Below are 17,403 nucleotides of genomic sequence, written 5' to 3'. Positions count from 1 at the left end.
TTTGACACTGACAAATACTGACAATGACTGACTTAAACAATCAAGCGGTGTTTCTTTCTTTCGTCGTGGTGTGTGAGGTTAGTTTTTTTACCATGTGATTCAAATAATAATAAATAAGCCGAAATTATTTATAGCCTGACCAGGAACATAAAAACCCTCGCCATGTTGCGGAAAACTAATGGTACTAATTTCTTTTAATGGCAACAGTAACTGAAAACTTCATTGACATGTCACCTTGCATGTCAGTCTATTGTTGTCAAAGTGTAAACAAACTTTATTTTAAATGTTTGCAATGGATTTTGTGAATTAAATTGCTAAAATATTTTTATAGTCGTGAAAGAAAAGTGGTTCACGATGTGTTAATGTATTTGTCGAAGAGAAATACTAAGGGTTCGGACAATATTTTCATTGAATAATGTTTCCGACAAAGGTTGTCAAATTGACTGACATGTTTATCGTATAGTACAGTCCACTATGAAAATTAGCTGTAGTCTGTTTCAACTACTTATTTTAATGTTTTTTGTCACTTTCTAAGTTTTGAATTTTATGGAATTGGGAAAGAAGTACCGAGTTTGAAGAGTTCATGAGCAGACATTGCAGTTGAATATTCAAGTTCTGAATTTGATTATTGATGAATAATAAAATAAATCCTACTAGCTCGATTGATGGTTTCATTTAATTTATTTAAACCAGGTTACCTTTAATAATATTTTTCGTTAATTTATGAAAATATCAAATTAGCCCGTAATCCTGAATCCTGATACATAAATTTAGCCTATTAATTTAACACATGTACGACTGTACTCAGTGTTGCACTATCAAATGCAATTGAAGCGCCTCTATGCCAGGGTTTTTATGTTCCTGGTCAGGCTATACATGCTAAAAAGAGATTAAAGAAAATTACAGGATTATGAATGAAGTCTTGATCTTTTAAGTATTCCCTTTATTCTCTTTAGTTCTACTGAACAGTTCCACTCCACCGTAGAACTAACACGGGAATCTGAATGTTTGTTTTTCATCATTTAATTAGGCTTTAATAAACTATGCATTTAGGTATTTGTATTTGTTTGATTATTTGTTTATACTAAGCTATGCTATTAAATTATAAGCTTTTTTTATAATTATGTACTTCATCTTACAGTCGGATCTTACAGTATCTTGAAAATTTACTTTAAGATCATTGTAGATGTTACTGCAATGTTGGGTAAGCACCTTAATAATAGGGAAAATAAATTTTAAAAATAAAATGAGTACATAAACTCATTGGCAGTGCCCGCAAGCCGCAACACATGAAAATAATTTTAATAATTTTGCCTGTTTTTGCTACATTTTACTATTCCGCCTCTATTGGCTGTAGGGTCACAGAATATAGGGTGATGTCAGAGAGCCTAGAGCCTTTCTTGTTAAATGGGCTATCCTACATAAAAATAGTTTTTCAAATTGGACCAGTACTTTCTGAGATTAGCATGTTCAAGCAAACAAAAAGACAATCTCATCAGCTTTATATATTATTTATATATAATGTTAGTAGTATAGATATTAGTAGAAAAAAACTAAAGGCTTACTACGTACATAACTAAAACTATGTTAATGTGAGTTGTTTGTTTATTTACCAATAAACTAAATTAAATAAATAAAAAATGGTAAAATAAAATGTACAATTCTTGATTTTATTTATTCTAAGTACACATAGCAATTAAATATGTTATTATTTGTCCAAAACTACGACATTCACAGCAACAACAATATTATTTACATCATAATTAGTTTTACGTAGACATCTTTAGGGCTGTCACTTTTATTATTTAAAAAATTTAATGAATCAGTTTCTCCAGTATTTTTGTAATGTTTTAAGTTAGAATAACTAATTTCCCTTAAGTAAGGAAGAGTTTTCCATACATTATTATAAACAATTCTTCACAGAATTAGATTCTTAAAAGTGGCACTATTGAAGAGTGTAATAACACAGGGTGTGATATTTTTACAGTCTTCAAGGTCAATTCTTGGCCAGGTAATTCTTACGTTTTTCGAAATGATGTTGTACATTTTGTTAATACAAATTTTACCTAAAACCCCTGTAACTAAAACTTTTTTCGATACCTTACTTCCTTTATGTGTTATCTATGGGAAGCTGTAGGTTGTTTTATGATAATAATTTAAAAAAAAATGCTTACCTATGCAAGTACAATTTCAAAACTTATTACATAATTATCTTGTAAGTGGTATTTCCTGTAACAAAGCCTCTTAGGCTGACAAAGGTGACTGACTTTCTTCTGCCACTTCATCCCAGCACCAGCCAATATGATGTCAGAAAGTGGTGATAGGGCACGCTATGTTTAGGACGTATAAGTGCCCTTAAAAGGGCCTACATACAATAGGCTAGATGACAAAATTTCAATTATTTGTCCGTCATCAAGATAATTAGAAAATATTAGACTCTTATTTTTTATTTTCTTTCTTAATTAAATAATAACAGTGCTACATCGAGTTGAAATGGCGCGTTACGTCACGCTTGAGTAGAATTTTCACTCAAAAGTGACGTCATGTGACATTTCAACTCAGTATAATACTGCCCCCTTAGACAAAACGCACTTTTTGATCGAATCGAAAATCGAATCCGTCAAAACTCCATACAAAAAAGGGGCTTTTCGACCACTTTTCGACTGGTTTGCGATTATAATTTGCACTTTGTCTAGACCCACTGTAATCAAATCAAATCAAACAGTCATTTATTGTGTTAGTTATAGGTAATACAATAACACAGATCTTAAATGTTCACAACCGCTATAACCTGCCGATTGGGCGTACACATAGCTGGGCATTAACTCGTTAATCCGTTAATCGTTAATTAACGAAGTTAACATTTCTATTAACGGATTAACTTTTAAGTTAACTTTGAAAAATGTTAACGGACTCGTTAACTTCCGTTAAATTATCCTAAGTCCGTTAATCGTTAATCCAGTACCTACTATTTACCAAAAAGATACAGCAGGCACGCTGAAAAACGCTAGAAAAATGTGTTCTGACAAGTACGTTCGGGCTTCCAGAACTTCCAGAAGCCAAAACAACAGTTTTTGTAACCATATCACTAACGAAACGATATATAACGATATAAGAAAATTCTATTTTTTATTTATTTATTTACAAGCTTTATATTGACTTCACTTGTGGGACAAATCTTGCAACTGAATTTAAGACCAGTTTTTCTCAACAGATTGAGCTGAAATTTGGTATACTTATGTAAATACAATGACAATGCAATGTTATGGTACTATTGACCTAGTCTGATGGTAGAGTCAGGAGGTGGCCATAGGAACTCCTAAATGAAATGGCGGAATCGCATCAAATTTGGGTTCATTGGATTTGGATTTGTCTTTTCGAGCACTTTAGTACTAGATGATGTCCAGGGTTCTGATGATGGAGTCAGGAAGTGGCTATAGGAATTCCTAAACGAAACGGTGAAAACTTATCGAGTTTGGGTTTGTTGGATTTGTCTTTTCGAGCACTTTGGTGCTAAATTGTCCAAGTACGTGTCGTGGCACGCGCAGTGTAGGGTTCCGTAGTTGTCCGTCGTTACCACAATATATTTCAGAAGCAATCAATTACTTCATCTAACTAAAGTCACTTTCATATTTTCTTCTAAGGAATTTTTACTGATTAAGAAATTTTATAATACATGAGTCAATAATGACTATTACTTTTAAATGAACTGATGTATCTTAACCGTTATAGTTTTCCTTGAAAGTTCATAAAAAGCAGTATTATTACAAATTTTTCCAATTTTTCAAGCCAACAGTTTAGTTTTTAGAGGGGGGGGGGACGCCCTACTCGAACAAAAATTGGCACTTTAAACTTTAATAATTTGCAAACAGATCCCTAAATCGAAAAATAGTCTTAGAAACCCCTAATCCATTTCAAAAGCAAATACCCCACACGATGTGGTAGAAGATGAAAAAAAAATCATCCCCACTTTACATGTTTTGTCGTAATACCTCCACAAAATTACAGCTCTCTAGTGCCAATAGTTTCCAAGCAAAACCTCGGACAGACAGACAGACAAACATATCGAAACTGTAAGGGTTCCTTACTTCCTTGTCAGGACTACGGAACCTTAAAAAGTGTAAAATAACATTATAATAAAATAGAACTTTTTTAAAACAAGCTTTTATTTTGAAATGCAGTTGTACTAAAACGAAAAAAATAATTGTACTTATGCAAGGTTCAAATAATTTCGAAAGCTTGTAGCGCAAACATAAAAGAGGAATAAATTCCATGCGCGATACAAGCTTACGAAATTATTTGAACCTTGCATACTTACAATTATTTTTTTCGTTTTATTATCATGTGTTAACGGATTAACGATTAACGTTAACTTGCGTTAAGTCTTGCGAAATATAACGTTTTAACGTTTAACGAAGTTAATTTTTTTATTAACGGTTTAACGATTAACGAAGTTAACTATTTGATTAACGGTGCCCAGCTATGGGCGTACAATATTATATTCATATGAATACAGTTACGTAGTTGTACTATTCGATTATGAAAAAAATTCAAAAATATGTGTCCAAAATTTTGTTATTACCTGTCTGACGGACTAAATAGAATTTCAATTTAATTACCCAGTCTTCATCCCTATTAAGAATTTTAATTTAAAAAAAATGACACGAAACGAGTGAGAGAGAAACGAGAAACCCTAAACATATTATCCAGTTAACCAACAAACGTCGTCGTGTTATCAGGAACCCCTGCGTGAGGTCAACCGAGACAACATCAGCTAGAGAACTATATTTGGCACACAGTTCAACGCCGCAAGTTCAATAAAACAGACATGGCCGCCAATGGAAAGTTAGGTGAGTGAAATATCTCTTTTAATGGGTCATAACAAGCTATCTCAATTCCCATTTAATTTTGCTTGATTATGTTACGTCGTAAGCCTATAAAATCTCTACTGTATTGGTTTTACTGTAAGTATAAATTTAAAAAATAATAAAAAAATTGTTCTGCCCTCAAATCAAAAGTACTAGTGTTGAACACTAAGTTGGTTCGATGGTTATTCTAAAAGTAAATCTACCCTAATTTATTCACTGCTCACTCAAGACAGACCTAATAGGTATATCCGCGGGAAAACGTTTTAACACATTCGTTTTTAAATGTTTGCTGCCTCGCAAACTTCGCTGGCGATTAGTTTTCTGTGTAATATTTTTAAAGATTGTTGCCAGCCTAATTATACCTTACTAATAGTTTTTCAATTTGGTTATTTCAAAATCTATCTTTACCTACCTTAAGAATCGGGACTACAATACGTGGGTCGAATCACGAAAAGACGTAACAGATTTTTATCAATTTTAATACAAGAGCGATATTTAAAGAAAATTTAAAGTAATGGAAAAAAATGCATTGCAGGCCTTTTTTCTATCAGGCTTCCTGAAAAACTAATATGGACGTGTGTACACGACCCGTTTTCTACCCGGTCCGTCTATACACGCCCTTAAAATATTAATATTGAGATTGCAGAACCGAATATTAACTTTTGATTTCCTTTCCAGCTCTTCTCAGCGTATCAGACAAGACAGGCCTGGTGCCGCTTGCAAAGTGCCTGTCCGACATCGGCCTCGGTCTGGTGGGCAGCGGCGGCACTGCCACGGCTCTTCGCAATGCCGGGCTCAAAGTGCTCGACGTGTCGGACATCACTGGAGCCCCGGAAATGCTCGGTGGACGCGTCAAGTCGCTCCACCCTGCTGTGCATGGTGGAATCCTGGCCAGGTAATTTAAAAATAATATAAAAATATCGCTACAAAGAAGGCTCAAGGTCACCCAAAGAGCGATGGAGCGTGCTATGCTCGGAGTTTCCGTGCGTGATCGAATTAGAAATGAGGAGATCCGTAGGAGAACCAGAGTGACTGACATAGCCCGCAGAATCGCTAAAATCTCATAGGCAGGCACATAGCTCGAAGGGCTGATGGCCGCTGGGGCAGGAAAGTTCTTGAGTGGCGACCACGAACCGGAAGACGAGTGTGGGCAGACCTCCCCACTAGGTGGACCGATGATCTGGTGCAGGTCGCGAGAGGTGCCTGAATGCGGGCGGCGCAGGACCGGTCTTTATGGAAAACCTTGGGGGAGGCCGTTGTCCAGCTGTGGACGTCTTTCGGCTGAAAACGAACGAACGAAAGATCTTTATAGCCTTCTAACTTTAATAGTTCGTTCGTTGGTTTCAGCGAAAGGCCTAAGTTTTTCCACAATGACCCATCCAGGTGCTTCCCACGACCTTTATTACATAATAGATTTTGTTTTTTTTTTTCACAACACTCTTGGTAACTGGTTATTTTTAAGGTAGGTATCTTCAATACAAAATACTGATAAACTTTAGTTAATAACAAACGAATGACGTCCCAGACAGATAAATTTATCGTACGATTTTCATCATTATCATTAAAGTATTGAAGATTTGTTTTTAGGTATTTATTTATTGTTTGTTACATATACTTTATTATTTCACGAATGCTTCAATTTTTTTTCCAATTCCTTGATTAATGCTTCAATCACACCAACACGTGCAGATCGCCATCCCAGGCGCGATCATAGACCAATGACAGGTCGGATGAACTATCATTGGCCTAGAGTTGAAGCTTAAAGCCATATTTACCCACCATCCTGAACAAAATGCTATTCTCTTTGGTATTACTATGGCAGACTGGTGATGACATCACTTTACTTTGTTCTCAGGCTTACAGACTCCGACCAGGCCGACATGAAGCGTCAGAAGTTCGACATGATAAGCGTGGTAGTCTGCAACCTGTACCCGTTCGTGCAGACGGTATCCAAGCCCGACGTGACCATAGCTGATGCTGTAGAGAACATCGATATCGGAGGAGTGACGCTCCTCCGGGCAGCTGCCAAGAATCATGATAGAGTGACCATAGTGTGCGACCCTGCCGACTATGACAAGGTCATTCAGGAGCTGAAGGAAACTCCTGACCATCAGACTTCTTTGGAGACAAGGTTAGTTGTTGTGTATAAGCAGGACAAAGGTGGTTCGTTCAGACAGTTCCCAAAGCCAACGTGACGATAGCTGATGCTGTAGAGAACATCGATATCGGGAGGAGTGACGCTCCTCCGGGCAGCTGCCAAGAATCATGATAGAGTGACCATAGTATGCGACCCTGCCGACTATGACAAGGTCATTCAGGAGATGAAGGAAACTCCTGATCATCAGACTTCGTTGGATACAAGGTTAGTTGTTGTGTATAAGCAGGACAAAGGTGGTTCGTTCAGACAGTTCCCAAAGCCAACGTGACGATAGCTGATGCTGTAGAGAACATCGATATCGGAGGAGTGACGCTCCTCCGCGCGGCTGCTAAGAATCATGATAGAGTGACCATAGTCTGCGACCCTGCTGACTATGACAAGGTCATTCAGGAGCTGAAAGAAACTCCTGATCATCAGATTTCTTTAGAGACAAGGTTAGTTGTTGTGTCTAAGCAGGACAGAGGTGGTAGGCACCCGTATCCATTAATCCAGACGGTATCCAAGCCCGACATGACCATAGCTGATGCTGTAGAAAACATCGACATCGGAGGAGTGACGCTCCTATACCTATTTATATGACAAAAAGGTAATTTCCCGTGACGTCGTCTACGTAGATTTCAATACGTACTTACAATTTTACTACAGATATACAAATTGTGTCGGTAATTTGATCAAAACCGCAAACTTAGGAAAGTTTCAACAGCATAATAAGTGAAAGTCGACTGATAATGTTACCATTTCGCTGTATGATGTAGAACAGTGTTATTCAACCTGTGGGTGCGACCCTCCAGTACAGCATCTATCTATGTATAAAGGGGTCGCGAGAGGTCGTAAAAATTACCTCAGTAAAAAAACAGTAAAGTTTGATAGATTTCGAAATCGAATGAAAAACAAAGCAAACGGTCGCAAAATATTTTTTCATACGAGGGGGGTCGGGACAGATATCCCATACCCTTAACAGTTAACGTGCAAAATCGACAAAATACCTATCCTTGATTAAAAAAAAAACTATAGTAACAAGAACTGTGTTATGTAACCAATAAACGCTTTTTTGTAGACAAAGGCTGGCATTGAAGGCGTTCACGCACACGTCGGAATACGACCTGGCTATCTCGGACTACTTCCGCAAGCAGTATTCCGCCGGCCAGGCGCAACTGACCCTGAGATACGGTGAGTAATGAGGATAATGCACTGTGACGATAAAAGTTGACTGTAACAATGCATAGGTACCTATCCTGGAAAGATTGATTAAATGCATCATTGTTTGAAAGGGTAAGGGTTTTGGCTGATAAGACTAGCATTGTTTTTTTTTTTGCAAAATGTTTTGTGCTTGTTAAAAATCTAAGTAATATTCCGAAGAATACAGACAACAATATTCCCGAGATTTTATACTGTATCCGGATTCCGGGATTATACGTACATCTAAAAAAAATACCCAACCCAATACAACGCGCAGCTAGTAGAGGCGCACACTAGGCAACACGCGAAAGCGACAGCTCGGCGACTTAGATGCGACGACCAGGCTGCGGCCGTCAATTTCATAAGTTCAAAGCTTCGCACACTTGGCGTCAGAGATAAGCTAATATTTGAAATTGACAAGAATAGGCGTCAAGACGCCGAGCTGTCGCCCAGTGTGCGCCTACACTTATAATATCTTTAGTTGGGTGGTCAACATACTTAGTATTTTGTCTGTCAACAGAAGTGATCTTTTCAGAAAATCTACAACTAAGTTATTGTATTCAACCTAAATGACTATACTTCAATTTCCCAGGTATGAACCCCCACCAAAAGCCAGCCCAAGTGTTCACGACCCGCGACCGTCTTCCCCTGACCACCCTCAACGGATCTCCCGGCTTCATCAACCTGTGTGACGCTCTGAACGCGTGGCAACTGGTCAAGGAGCTGAAGGAAGCCTTGGGCCTGCCCGCTGCCACGAGTTTCAAACACGTTTCACCGGCCGGCGCTGCAGTTGGTCTACCTTTGACTGAGGAAGAGGTAATAAAAGTCAATGTCATTTTCAATAGGTCAGGCCTGCATAAAAAAAATACAAAAATTTGTCCAAAAGTTCTTTATGTATTAAGTTAATATACCTTGCGGACACAGGACCGTTTATTGTGGAAAACCTTGGGGGAGGCCTTTGTCCAGCAGTGGACGTCATTTGGCTGAAACGAACGAACGAACCTTGCGGAATATTAACTTTATGGTATGATCTTACAGTAAACTCAGTTCCCTTCGTATTATAAGTACAAAGTAGCAAATGCTAATAACGTTGAGATTGACATATTTTATTTGCTTACCTACTGTCTCAGTCTGGATAGCTGATTCAGCAAAAAATGCTCCAAAAAGTAATAAAACCCGTTTTCGATAAACATCGTTGGTTTACCTACTACATTAGTGCAAATTTTTTAAACTGTTTAACCTTTCATGTGCCTTAGCAACGAATGCAATGATCAAGACACGACAACTACTTTCGTATCTGGAATCTCGGCATTCGGTCGGTTAAGAAGCGATACGGGCTTATCCCTAATTTCACCGATTCTAGGTTTTCAATTTTCAAATGTTTTCTACAGGCTTCAGTCTGCATGGTAGCCGACTTACTCCCCAAACTTTCGCCCGTTGCCTGCGCATACGCAAGAGCGCGCGGCGCGGACCGCATGAGTTCCTTCGGCGACTTCATCGCTCTCTCGGATGTCTGCGACGAAATCACCGCCAGGATCATATCCAGGGAAGTCTCTGATGGCATCGTGGCGCCCGGGTACACGCCCGAAGCGATGGAACTCTTGAAGAAGAAGAAGGGAGGCAGCTACTGTGTGTTGCAGGTAATTCTGTTTGACTGGCTTACTAATTTTAAGTAAAGACGACAGTACGTTAAGCTAAACATAGCTCATAAATAGCCTGTCCATTTTGCAACAAAAATGTATAGTCTGATGTGTTTTTGACTGCACACGACCACGTTCTTAGGCCTGAACAGCTTAGATAACAACTCCAGTGACCGGACTAATGATAAGGATCAATGAGGGTTTTCGCGAATGAAAGACCCGCTAGATGGCGGGACGTTGATGTGGGGTCTGACTATTGATGTGCCGTTCCCGAGAACGCTCTCTCAACTGAGAATATTCTCGGGAGCGTTCCCGGGAGCGTTCTCCTAAGTGAGAAAGGTTGAGAATCATGTTTATCAAATGGAAATAAACAAACTTTCTTAAGTAAAATAGTATTAAATTAAGTCAATAGATAAGTGTATATTAAACAATACACTCTATTTGCAGTGAAAGGCTATATTCTCAGTGTTCCCGAGAATATTCTCGGGAACTTTCTCGGCTATATTCTTGGCAACTGCACCTTTATTATATTTTATTTTTTTCGTCGTGAAATGTCATTTTAATGATAATGTAAGATGACAGAAATTTCTTTTTACACGTAATTAAATAATGTAACTGTCCATTTTTTAGTTTTTAACACGCTCTTATTAGGTCGTCGTGTATGTAACTAACTATGTAATGGAATCTTAGAATCTGAATTACACGCACTTCTAAGTATTGTATCATCATAAAACTTGGCAATTATATGTAGATTAGAAATGACAATACAATATTGTGGTACCAGCTGGTCTGATGATGGGACTGGAAGGTGGCCAAAAGAACTCCTAAACGAAACGGCGGAATCACCATGGAGTTTGGATTCATTGGATATCTTTTCGAGATCTTTAAGTGCTAGATAATGTTCAGGGTCCTAATGATGGAGTCAGGAGGTAGCCATAGGAACTCCTAAACGAAATGGTGGAAACTCATCGAGTTTGGGTTCGTTGGATTTGTCTTTTCCAGCACTTTAATGCTAGATGATGTCCAGGGTCCTGATGATTTTTGGCTTTTTAGTGCTGTTAGTAATTAAAAGCGTGTTATTAGTTTTTTAAACTATTCTTATTTGACATTAAGGGCATATTTCACAATCGCTTAGTAAGGGCCTGTTTCGCCACTTCTGGATAAGTTGTGGATAGCCTGTCTGACGGATCATTTGACACATTTTTATAGAAAATAAGTGCTAGCTAGATTGATCCGACACTTAGAAGAATGGTAATACTCCTCTTCAAAAAAGATGACAAAACCTTGTTGAAGAATTATAGACCCAATTCGCTTCTGAGCCATGTCTAAAAGCTGTTTTCGATAGTCATTACGAATTGTCACGCTAGCAGGCTCGACAACTTTCAGCCCCCCGAACAAGCCAGTTTCCAAAAAGGCTTTAGTAACTACCATATACCATAATAATATACGCAACGGCAGATTATACGGAAGATCAAGGAGTATAATCAGCCACTTTGCGTTTGTGAACTAAGAGAAAGCCTTCGATTCGTCTGAAACATGGGCAGTACTTCAGTCTCTTCAACTGTGCCAAATTGACTATTGATACATTAAAGAATTGAAAGGCTTGTACAAACACGCCACAGTGACAGTCCGTTTTAAGATCAGGACCCGAAACCTATCCAGTTGCAGCGAGGGGTGAGACAGGGAGAAGTCATCACCACCGCCCTGGAAGATGTTTTCAAGCTTCTGGGCTGGAGCGGATTCAGCATAAATATCAAAAGCGAGTACATCACCCAGACATCAGACGATATCGTAGTCATGGCTGAGATCGTGGAAGATCTAGGCACAATGCTCGATGGCCTCAACAGTCTCTTAACAAGTGGGTCTCAAAATGAACATGGACAAGATTTAAAAATCATGTCTAAAGACCGTGTTGCACCCACTCCTCTATAAGTTGGAGACTCTACACTCGAGGTTGTTGACAATAATGTATACCTGGGACAAACAGTCCAGTTAGGTAGGTCCAACTTCGAAAAAAAAGTCAATCATCGAATCCAGCTCGGCTGGGCAGCCTTTGGGAAGCTTTACGATATTTTCACGCGGCTTCTCCGTCGCGTAGCCACTCCGCTTTAAATCCACTTTGAATCCGCTTGCAATCCGCCAGGGTGGCAAGGGCCTTAAAACTCAGAGGCACACTGATGTTCAAATACCGTAGCCGAGTCCTAAAGCCGCGGTACGCGTTCGCCACGAAAAGAGTGAGCAATACAGCAATATCTCACTCACACGTTTCATGCCTTGTTTATAACGACTAGTCTTAACGCCCAGTTAATAAAACATCAAAACATTACAGATAATATCACATATAAACAACAAAATTTAAATTAAAACTAAATGCATTCTGTCGAGAACACTGAGAATATTCCCGGGAGCGTTCTCGGTTCTCGAGAATATTCTCACTGGGAATATTGCCGGGAACGAGAACTTTCTCAGCGGCACATCTCTAGGTCTGACTGCTGCGTGATTGGTGGATTTTGACATATCTGTCAATGTCATGTCAAAAATAACCAATCATGCAGCATTTGGACCTCGCGTCTACGTATTGACATCTGGCGGATTTTTCATTCGCGAAAACCCTCACTAAGCGGGCGAAGCACCAAACCATATTACTTTTCGTATAGGTTAAACGTGCAATGTCGTAACCAAACTGGAAACAAATAACTGTGTTGTGACACATTCAACATTTCTTTATTTTCTGATTTTAATAATGTCGTTTCAAATGGCCCATAGATTTCTATACTATACAATTGCTAGAAATTCATGTTTTTTGTATCTTTTATGATAGTTTTTTTTAGGATATGTTCAACAGCATTATCTTTCAGATGGACCCATCCTACGAGCCGGACCTGATTGAAAAGAAGACGATCTTCGGCCTCACTCTGGAGCAAAGACGCAACGACGCCAAGATCACCAAGGACCTTTTCAGCAACGTCGTGACCAGCAAGAAGAATTTGCCAGACAACGCGACGCGAGATCTCATTGTTGCGACGATTGCTCTCAAGTACACTCAGAGTAACTCAGTGTGTTACGCTAGGGATGGACAGGTACGTCCACGTCCATACAGTAATTGATTTTGAAAGTAAAGAACCGAAATTATGGTGTTTGTACCCATACCCATGGCCCTAGGTGGATCGAAGATATTGTAAAGGTCGCGGGAAGAGCCTGGATGCGGGCAGCGCAGGACCGTGCATTGTGGAAAACCTTGGGGGAGGCCTTTGTCCAGCCGTGGAAGTCTTTTGGCTGAAACGAACGAACGAACGAACCCATACATACTCGTATGTAAGGGTAACTTAGGGTGAAGATCGCTGTTCGCCGATCGCATTCTTCGCGGTCCTAACCTGCCTTTGCGGCACATACATGACGTATTCAAGTTGGTTAACTTCTCCTCAGACCGCAGAAAACATTTTGGACCCCTCGCGGGAGACGGAACTGGTGTGTCACTGTCGCTGCACATAATTGTGCCTGTCCATAAATGTTCGTGACTCAGCAATTCGAGGTAGGCTGGTTTTAGTGTCACGCGGACTGTCAGTGCGGACCGCTCCGCACAGCCGATCTGTATGAACTGCTAGGGAGCGGAGCGGTTCCTCCGGACCGCATTACTCTAAAACTCTCCCTAGAAGTTCATGCAGATTGGCCGTGCGGAGCGGACGGTCCGCGTGACACTAAAACCAGCCGTAGAGTGTATTACAAAGCGATAATCTCGACAGGTCATAGGCATCGGCGCGGGCCAACAATCTCGCATCCACTGCACGCGACTGGCTGGCGGCAAGGCAGCGCTCTGGTGGATGAGACGCCACCCGCGCGTGTTAGCGCTGAAACCACGCGCCGGTGTATCTCGCGCGATGGTGTCCAATGGAGTCGACAACTACGTCAACGGCACTGTGGGTACGTGAAACTGTACTGCACAAGGCCAGGGTCCATTATACAGGGTGTTTGGTAAATGGGTATATGAGCCGACACTAGCCCATGTTAACATGGGCATATAAATGGTATGGTGAAGTCAGAAATTTGATATCATTTTATTTTTTTAAATTTTCATACAAAATAAATTTTATAAAATCCGATTTGTATGAAAATTAAAATAATTAAAATGAAGATATCAATTTTCTGACTTCACCATACCATTTATATGCCCATGTTAACATGGGCTAGTGTCAGCTCATATACCCATTTACCTAACACCCTGTAGAGCTCCAGCCGTAACCTAGTTCCTATTGGAGGCAGCTAGTAGGCGTCTCGCGTGCGCTGATGTCTTCGACAAATACATCACTGGCACCATGGGTACGTGTGCTGTCTACATAGGTTTAGGGTACACTACACGCGACCGGCAAGCAGCAAGGTGGATGAGTCTGGATGAGTCACCCTCGCGTAATAGCGCTGAAGCCGCGCGCCGGTGTATCTCGCGCGATGGTGTCTAACGGAGTCGACAACTACGTCAACGGCACCGTGGGTACGTGAGACTACTTCCAGGATACACTACACAGGTCCAGGGTATACTGCACAGGTTCAGGGTACACTACACAGGTCCAAGGTACACTACACAGATCCAGGGCACACTAAAGAGGTCCAGCCGTAGCGTAGTCCCCATTGGACGCAGCTAGCAGGCGTCTCGCGTGAGCTGATGTCTTCGACAGATACGTCACTAGCATCATAGGTACGTGCGCTGTCTACATAGGTTCAGGGTTCACTACACGTGGCTGGCAGGCAGCAAGGTGGATGAAGCGCTACCCTCGTGTACTAAAGCTGAAGCCACGCGATGGTGTCCAACAGAATCGACAATTACGTCAACGGCACCGTGGCTATATGTGTTGTCTACCACACAGGTCCAGGGTTCATTGCATAGATCTAGGGTACACTGCACAGGTCCAGCCGTAGATCCCATACATGCAGCAGACCGGTGTTAAATCAATCCTTACGGCGTGTTTTACTACATTGTAATATCTCAAAGTCTGTCTTTGTAATATTAAAAACTTCCTGTAATGCACATAATTTATGAATTGAAATTCCTCCAGGTACCGACCTACCTCTGGATCAGTTCAACGCCTTATTCGAGAATCCGCCGGCGCCGTTAACGGAGCAAGAGCGGAATGACTGGGTACAGAAGATGGACCGCGTGGCGCTCGCCTCAGATGCCTTCTTCCCATTCCGGGATAACATTGACAGAGCTGTGCAGGTCAGTTTTGCTGCTGAGAGAAGATAAAGTTATACATTTTATTTATTATAAGGACTAGTGCAAGCAAATACGCCCTGTGCAAGCTTCTATAGCGCTCTTAAAAATTTTAACATCGTCAGGTCTTTTCTACGATCTGCCTGCGCCTTGTAAATGAGAACCACTTACGCCGCCATAGTTACAGCGCAGCTATGACATCAGTTGACATTCAAAAGGGGGCGCACTTTTCCCGTTAACTTTTAGGAGTAGCTTAGGTTCACCATAATAATCCAGAAGACGATGACCTTCTCAAATGTATCACAGGCGAATGGAGGATTCGGCCTACACTCCCTACGCTGGCCAGACGGGCCAGAGGTTCACGTAACTATCTCTATAATTACGATATCTGCTGGAAGTGTGGGAGTGGTCCTATTCTACTGTGTCGGAACCATTACACTACAAAAGCAAGCAATATGAAATTTAACCATAAAAAATAGTCTACAATGATAAGTTAGGTACTTATCGAAGTATATTGTTCAATAAACATTAATAAATAATGTCTTTCCAACAGTGCGGTGTGGAGTACATCGGCAGCCCGGCCGGTTCGAACAACGACAAGGAAGTGATCGACGCGTGCAACGAACACAAGATCACACTTGCGCACACCAATCTGCGATTGTTCCACCATTAACATGTTTATTGCAATAATCCGCCCAAGTGTCAAAACGTGACAGCTGTAATTTCGAAATCCCATCGCTTTGGCGTTATCATCATCATCGTCATCTCAGCCATAGGACGTCCACTGCTGAACATAAGCCTGCCCCAATGTATTCCATGTTGCCGGTTGGTAGCGGCCTGCGTCCAACGCCTTCCTGCTACCTTACCGATGTTTTATAAAGTACATAGTTACTTCGAAGGGATTTCGAAATTACAACTGTCATAATATATATTTTTTAAGTTTAATTTCTACATCACCAACTCCAGCGCTTTTCATGTGCTTATTCCGTAAAGTGATCCTGAAATTATTCTGTCACGATTATTACTATGTTTAGGATTGTAATCATAACTATAAGTAAAGACATACCTAGAATAATGCCTTTGGATATTTGGGCAACTAAACAGACACTTGTCGTGACTCAAAAGTAGATAGTTTCTATTGGTTGTTGTTATTGTGTTAAATTATAATTATAAGTTCACTCCAGCACATCATCTGCCATAATTATGATGAACTTTATATCTTTTGTTATTAGGTTTAAAATTTAAAGATATACTTTTTCACTTTGTCGGAGGTTAAGGCGAAATCTCGTATCGTTCTTTATAACGAAGGAATCCGTGCCATCACAGCAAGCCAAGCGAATTTGTTCTATCCCGGATGCTGTGACATGTTTAAGATTATTTTTTTTAAGAAAATACAACAAAGATATCTGAAAACCTCGAATTACAATCTCATATCTATTAAGAGTATATTATATAATTAATGAACTTTATACATTTTATACTTATCCCAACTAATATTATAAATGCGAAAGTAACTCTGTCTGTCTGTCTGTCTGTTACGCTTTCCCGCTTAAACCTCGCAACCGATTTTGATGAAATTTGGCATAGAGATAGTTTGAGTCCCGGGAAAGAACATAGGATAGTTTTTATCCCGGTTTTTGAAACAGGGACGCGCGCGATAAAGTTTTTCTGTGACAGACAAAATTCCACGCGGGCGAAGCCGCGGGCGGAAAGCTAGTATTTTTATAAAGTAAAGCTAGCAAGAGACTTGCATTTTATACATGATTTTTGTGAGCGTCCATAAAAATGAACAAAAACACACACAAACTATCTTACAAAACGACGCTTTTTTGATTGAGCAGAAACTATGAAGAATATACTGCCCCCCTAGACAAAACGCACTTTTTGATTGAATCAAAAATCGAATCCGTCAAAACTCCATACAAAAAAGGGGCTTTTCGACCACTTTTCGACTGGTTTGCGATTATAATTTGCACTTTGTCTAGACCCACTGAAGTTTCAATCAATATTTTGACAATTATAAATAACTTGAAAAAACGAACTGCTTAATAAGGCGGTTTCAATCAATAATTATTATAAGCGTCATTTAGTAACCACTCTTCCAATAAAGCTAACATTCCATACCTATAATTAATTTTTTAATAAAAGTTGTAATATTGTTCTTCATGTTACAAACATGACATGTTTTATACGTATAAAAACATTCTAATATGCAATTACGTGCTATCTATGTATAAGATGAACTATTTTGGAAATGTATAATAAATTGTTGATGTTGATTGTTGTTTACACAGTGCCTTATTGTTAAGATTGCATTAAAGTATTTTGAAAATATACATTTCTTTGGAACCTTAA

The 17,403-nt window shown here is 39.8% G+C and overlaps 1 protein-coding gene across 1 annotated transcript; it reads left to right on the top strand.

The window, feature by feature from the left end:
- On the top strand, nucleotides 1-17,403 carry LOC135073813 (bifunctional purine biosynthesis protein ATIC). The gene is made up of 11 exons (XM_063968014.1): nucleotides 1-77; nucleotides 4,740-4,850; nucleotides 5,547-5,763; nucleotides 6,724-6,999; nucleotides 8,084-8,196; nucleotides 8,798-9,021; nucleotides 9,597-9,845; nucleotides 12,704-12,925; nucleotides 13,589-13,766; nucleotides 14,894-15,054; nucleotides 15,602-17,403. Exons 2-11 carry the CDS (start codon nucleotides 4,829-4,831, stop codon nucleotides 15,719-15,721), a joined length of 1,782 nt encoding a protein of 593 aa, XP_063824084.1. The 5' UTR covers nucleotides 1-77; nucleotides 4,740-4,828; the 3' UTR covers nucleotides 15,722-17,403.

Source organism: Ostrinia nubilalis, chromosome 8 (assembly GCF_963855985.1).
Source record: "Ostrinia nubilalis chromosome 8, ilOstNubi1.1, whole genome shotgun sequence".
NCBI lineage: Eukaryota > Metazoa > Arthropoda > Insecta > Lepidoptera > Crambidae > Ostrinia > Ostrinia nubilalis.
The sequence above is the reverse complement of the archived record's forward strand: the minus strand, read 5'-3'. Positions and strand labels throughout refer to the sequence as shown.